We start from the raw sequence: 6,744 nt of genomic DNA, 5'->3' as shown, positions 1-6,744 counted from the left end.
AAAAAGTTGTTATACTCTATTATTTTTATTTGTTTTTTTTGTTTTGTTTTGTTTTGTTTTTGCTGTATTATTTCTTATTGGTTTTCTTTCCCTGAATTTTTTTTTCTTTTTTTTGAGACAGAGTCTCACTCTGTCACCCAGGCTGGAGTGCAGTGGCACAGTCTCAGCTCACTGCAACCTCCACCTCCTGGGTTCAAGTGATTCTCATGCCTCAGTCTCCTGAGTAGCTGGGACTACAGGAATGCACCACCACACCTGGTTAATTTTTTTGTATTCTTAGTAGAGACAGGGTTTTGCCATGTTGGTCAGGTTGGTCTTGAACTCCTGACCTCAGGTGATCCACTTCCCTCGGCCGCCCAAAGTGCTGGTATTACAGGCATGAGCCCCCGTGCTAGGCCTTTCCCTGAATATTTTTGATCTGAGGTTGTTTGAACCCATAGATGCAGAACCCATGGATATAAGGAGTCAACGGTGTATCAAAACATCACTCTGTACACCACAAATACACAATTTTCATTTGTCAATTATACTTTAATGAAGCTGGGAAAATAAATAAATAAACTTTCAAAGAATTTCAATTAGGTTTGCAGGGATTTGACCCTTGATGACTTTTTAGTGGTTGTTAAGGAAATCCAAGACATATCCAAAGCCTTAGGGAGCTATATATAGATATAGACTTTTTTTTTTTTTTTGAGATGGAGCCTCGTTCTGTCGCCCAGGCTGGAGTGCAGTGGCACGATCTTGACTCACTGCAAACTTTGCCTCCCGGGTTCAAGTAATTCTCCTGCCTCAGCCTCCCAAGTAGCTGGGACTACAGGTGTGCATCACCATGCCCAGCTAATTTGTGTATTTTTAGCAGACGTGGGGTTTCATCATATTGGCCAGGATGGTCTCGAACTCCTGACCTCGGGTGATCCACCATCTCGGCCTCCCAATATAACAACTATTTAAATGGTATGTCCATTATATTATTAATAGGTATTATATGTAAGCCTCCCAAAGTGCTGGAATTAAAGGCATTAGCCACCACGCCCTGCCTCAAAGACCAATATTACTGTTTTCCCCAAGACACTGCTTGACTGTTTCTCTCTCTGATTCAGATGATATGCTCCTCCAAAAACTGCACTTCCCACATTCACCCCTTGTCTATTTTAATAATAATAACGACAACCTGTCATTGATTGAGCGCCCACATGGCGGATACAGAGCTGTGCACTTTCACATACAAATGTGCACTCTCACAACCTATGAGATGGTACCATTGTCTCTATTTGCAAATGAGAACACTGAAGCTCAGAAGCATTTGATCATTTCTGCAGGGTCACATGGGATTTGTAGAGCAAGTACATACCCCAGGACAGAAACTTAGTTGAGATGTGCCAGTTTTCACTTTTTTTTTTTGCTTCCTTATTTATTTTTCCATGGGAGACACAGAAATACTGGTACCAGGGCTGATCAAGAGCCCTCACTGTACATAACTAAGAAAGAAACACACACAACATTCCAGGTAGACTGAGCCCCCAGTGCACTGGTATTCTGACAGAAGAGCTCTTTCTTCTCAGCAGGAAGTGTTTGTTTCTGCACAGCCCTTAGATCTGTCTCACAGAGCTGTATGATTACCTAGAGGTTTGGGCTGCTTCAGAAATGGCTATACATTTTGATTCTTGAAAACACATTTTTCTTCCAATACCGCCTATCTAATCGCTTACATGCTATTGATTTTGCACTTCAATCAGTGCAGGGACGATTTCAAAAAAGTCCTCCAAAGACAAAAAAAACATTGCTAACTAGTGAAGGACAGTGAGGAAATATTTGGTTTACAACAACAGAAACTGAAGAAAACTGTCTGTTTCTGAGACTTTCATTGTATCTATTTTTCTGTCTAAAATAACCTTTGTGCTCATTACAAAAATGTTCTGTCAGCTAAAGCTTTGAGACTCCAGCTCTAATTTTTAAACTAAACAAGAGTAGTGGGCTTGTGGTATTTAATTTGCACCGCAATTCACAGGTGCAGAAACAATGTAATCTATTTGTCTATCTCCCATTGATTTGCTGCATCAGTCCCCAGCCAGGGTAGCATGTAAATTGTTTGATTCAGTTTAAATCGTTTCATCTCAAAATTTAATCAGTCTTTTGAAGTTGTGGTTTCCCATTTCCGCCCTTTCTGTATCTTTCCCCAAGGGGCACTCAGGTAAATGGAGTCAGGAGTCTTGGTGATCTCGTGGCAATGGGGAAGGGTTCGAATCTTTGGATACAATGTGGTCAGCGTCCTCTGGTGTCTGGGTGCCAACCAAGACCACATGGCACTGTCCCCCTCCCCACCTTGGCATTTGTAGCTTGGACTCCAAAGGGTTCAGACCAGAGCAGAGTGCTTCCGGGCTGTCTAGGCCTCACAGCAGGTCCTGCTGACTGCAGATGGCTGAATCTCTGCCCTGGCCTCCAGTCAGCTAGCTCCAAGGGGTCCCCTACTTCCATAGCAGCATCCCTAGCAAGCCCTGTCTTTTAGTGTCAAAGTTCATGGGCGTGAAAAGGTAGGGAATACCAGCCCTCAGTGCCTCACTGGGTCCTGGGGTTCTGCTCAGCCTCGTGAACTCTGATGTGGCTGTGCCATGATTGAGGAGCCAGCACCGCAGATGTGGCCTGCACTTCTCTAGTGCAATTGCCCAGGCCAGGCCAAAGCCCAGAGTGGAACAAAAAGTCACATCTGCTTGCTCAATTTTCCCACTTCTATCTCTGTCTTCTCTTTCCATAATTCCACCAAAATTGTGGGACAGAAAGAAACAGACTGTTCTTCCATACTCCCTTTAGTTATTTTTCTCCTTTCTGACTCCAGCCTATGGTTAAGCTTTAAGTGACAGACTGGAGTGTCTTTTCTACTCCAAAGATAGAATTTGATGGTCCAAGACACCTGGGCTCAGCCCTGTATATGCTAAGAAAAAGAAGAGCTCTTTCTTGTTATTTTTCCTTTATTTCTTCATTTGCAAATCCTAGTTCAACTCCAGGGAAATGGAGACCTTAGGTCAAGTCAGAAGAAAATTTTATACTCAAAAGGCGAAAGAAAAAGCAAAGTAACATTTTATAAGAATCTGTATTAATCCTGCCACTGATGCTTCTACATTTGTTTACCAGCACCAAGATGTGTTTCCCTGTTGCAATGTTTCTCTCCAAAAGGGAGAATTCTCATCAAAAATACATAGAGCAATGCTTCCTAGCTGTCAGGATTGCAGAAAGAATCAGAAGTTGGAAATTAGTAACTTCCCATCAAATGTCCTAAATTGGAAAGAAACAATAATAGATGCGAGAAATATGGACCAGAGGCTCAACGGCCACCTGCCAGGAAATTTTCTCTATAGCTACAAGTAAATCAACTGCCATCTCTCTGAGCCTTCATTTCTTCATCTGAGATAAGGGATGTTCATCCTATGATCTGGGATGCCTCTTCTAAGAAACTAAGCTCCCAGAAGAAGACAATTTTCCTTGAAATCACATATGATAATATATAATGTACATAAATGTCATTGCTGTTATTGAGTTAAAAGGTCAAACACAAAGTAAGCAATTCTAAGCACTATAGAGATGTTATCTAATGAATATATCCCTATAAGTGATTTAAAAACTATGTTTTTCTGAAAAGGATAATGTAGCCTCATTGGGACACAACTAGGTTCTTCCGTACAACAGCAATGCATTTCCTGCAATACAACATTGTGGGAAGAGAAGGCAGAATAAGGCCCAGTGCCTACCTTCTCGGTACTTGAGCAGAATGTCCCACAGGCTATGCCGGGAGCAAGGGTCCACCCCACTGGTGGGCTCATCCAGAACCACGGTCCTCGACATGCCCAGGAAAGCAATGCCAATGGAGAGTTTCCTCTTCAGGCCTCCAGACAGCGCTCGAGTCTGTTTGTGCTGATGCTCAGTTAAGTCCACATCCTGAAGAGTTCTGAAATTAGAAGAAAGCATCACTCTTCTCCCTGAACACCTTAAACCGTTGCTTCTAATTTCACTCCAGAAATAATGACTAACAGTGACTGAAATCATTATAAACCACAAATATATTACGGAGGCGTGGATGCTACATACATATGTGAGTCTCACCACAGCAGCACGGACTTTCTTCAGGTTCAGATAGAATCATACCAAGGGACTAACCGTGATGCACACCAGCAATATCTGCCCAGAATTATGCTTGGAAATACTTGCGTTGTCTCCTCTCTGGAGAAGCATGTCTCTCATTTCACTCATATCTCCTGCCAGGGAGGGCCCTGCATCCCTCTACAGGGTATGGAGTATAGTGGAATGGCTGATGCACCAGTGCGGTCAGAAGATGCAAGGCAGGCCCAGCTCTACTGTTCATCAGAGAAGCCCTTCACTCCCTGGCGCACTGTCCACTAAATCTGGATCACCCAACCTTCCTGATTAATGCAGATGTTCCAATGAAATGCCATGTGCAAAGAAATATTATCATTTGCTATTAATGTAAGAACAAGTCTCCTGTTCTGTTGCAGGGATCTTTTGGTCTTGGGAGTTCCAGATCTCAGACACCCAGTGCAAAGCCTTCCCCATGTGAAACTTTACCCCCCTTCCAGGGATCCACTCTCTTTTCTCTTAAATAACTTCCCTCACCACTGTGCCCCTGTTAACTCTACAGGAATACTTACTGCCCTCATCACCTACTTATCATCTTACTCATTGTTAGAGACCCAGTTTAAACAATGCCTTCCTGAAACCTTCCCTTGACCGCTCAAACCAAAGTGGAGTCTCTCCCCTGAGCTGCAGGCATGTTTCTACCTTCCTGATGGCCAGCAGCTAAAGTCATGGTGCCATTCTGCAACCAGAGAGAAGGCTAGACAGTCAGAGGAGGATTTGACAGGTTCCAGACAGTTGAGCTTCAAGAATAGTTGGGGCCTGGAACATTCCAGAATCCCAAGCAAAGAATTGGGTGAATCCCATTGACTGCTTGATGACTAAGTAAGTATTTCATGTAAATACTTCCCATCCTGACCTAGAAAGAGTTCAAGCCCACTTCTTAGGGTTTAGTGTTCACTCTGTGCACTTAATGTTTCATTCAAATCTTATAGTGCATTTTCTGCTGGTTAAATCTCAACCTAAATTTATAGTAGTAATTTATGCTCCTGTTTTTCAGATGTTCCCAGTGTGGACAACACCCTATTGAAAAGAGGAAGACAAATGTTTTTATTTCACCAGGTAACTGTCTAGCCCTGCAATCTCCCAACATATTCTCAGCTGCGAGATTCCAATCTAGTAGAGGCGGTCCATCTATTAAGCCAAACTTAGCACATGAACCAGAGATCAGTCAGCAGAGAAGACAAATAGACAAGGAAAAAAGTCAGTAAGATATCAGATGTTCTCAAATGTGCATGTTCTGGTTACCTTTCTATGTTCAACCTCAAACCCCTCCTTCTTCATTTCTTCCATTGGCACTACTCAGGATGTCTATGGTATCCTCTTGGGTAGCCCCATGCTGCTGCCTCATTGTGCACCCTAACTAAGCTGGAAGCCTACCTCCTCTTCATACACCTGGCATTGAACTTCAGGAATACTTTTGGCCCCCTGCCACTTTGTCCCCACCTGTGCAGTCCTTCACAGAACCTCCACGACACAGGTGTCAAACAAGATATAAGCAAAAGGAACCAACCATGCTTCTACAATCAAATGTAGGCAAAGAAGCTGGGGCCTGCTCTCTATTATATCTTATGCAACTGGTTAGTATTAAACTGACCAATCTGGTTCACTCTGTACTTTTACTTCTGTTTTTAGTGGAAGCCTGTTTTTCTGATGCACTTTGAACTTTAATATACAAACACATTTTATGGACAATTTTGCTCTCCATCGTGTGTGTGTGTGTGTGTGTGTGTGTGTGTGTGTTTTAAAATTCCTGAAACCAACAGTGGTAGGTGATAATGATAGGGTGGAGGGAGTGAGGATGAGCCTGTTTCATTCTTGTGTGTTTTATAACTTCTTGCAAGATTGCACAAATGGTCTATAACATCATAGGTGCTGGTTGCATATTGGATATAAGGGTAGGGGTATCAAAGAGCAACAGAGCACAGGTCCTTCTGTAGGAAATCAGAGTTGTCTAGAGAAATCATGTGTATATATCCAATTAGGACGCAACGAGATAAATGTTACAGGTGAAGTATAAGCAACGTGCTACGGGAAGCTCACAGGAGATGGTGAGTTATTGGTCTTGGAGAGGTCCAACTAAAAGTAGAACTTTCTATTACATCACAATACTGTAGAATCTACAATTCTGAAGAATATCATTCATTCATTTCAAAACGCTTTCCCACAGAGGAAATCCCAGTCACTTTGTTTTATTTTTTAAATGTTAGCTCCAAGCCTAGATAATCATATTTTTTTTTTATACTTTAAGTTCTAGGGTACATGTGCATAACGTGCAGGTTTGTTACATATGCATATTTGTGCCATGTTGATGTGCTGCACCCATCAACTCGTCAGCACCCATCAATTCATCATTTATATCAGGTATAACTCCCAATGCAATCCCTCCCCCCTCTCCCCTCCCATGATAGGCCCCGATGTGTGATGTTCCCCTTCCTGAGTCCAAGTGATCTCATTGTTCAGTTCCCACCTATGAGTGAGAACATGCGGTGTTTGGTTTTCTGTTCTTGTGATAGTTTGCTAAGAATGATGGTTTCCAGCTGCATCCATGTCCCTACAAAGGACGCAAACTCATCCTTTTTTATGGCTGCATAAAAAATT

At 42.6% G+C, this 6,744-nt stretch overlaps 1 protein-coding gene across 1 annotated transcript in view; it reads right to left on the bottom strand.

Annotated features, from left to right (window-relative positions):
• The window catches only part of ABCA13 (ATP binding cassette subfamily A member 13), a 503,546-nt gene that overhangs the window by 251,154 nt on the left and 245,648 nt on the right, over nucleotides 1-6,744 (bottom strand). The window contains 1 exon segment of the mRNA XM_017868548.1: nucleotides 3,744-3,940. Coding sequence (XP_017724037.1) covers nucleotides 3,744-3,940 — 197 coding nt within the window.

This window comes from Rhinopithecus bieti, unplaced genomic scaffold, assembly GCF_001698545.2.
Source record: "Rhinopithecus bieti isolate Rb0 unplaced genomic scaffold, ASM169854v2 scaffold_3527, whole genome shotgun sequence".
Taxonomy (NCBI): Eukaryota; Metazoa; Chordata; class Mammalia; order Primates; family Cercopithecidae; genus Rhinopithecus; species Rhinopithecus bieti.
The sequence above is the reverse complement of the archived record's forward strand: the minus strand, read 5'-3'. Positions and strand labels throughout refer to the sequence as shown.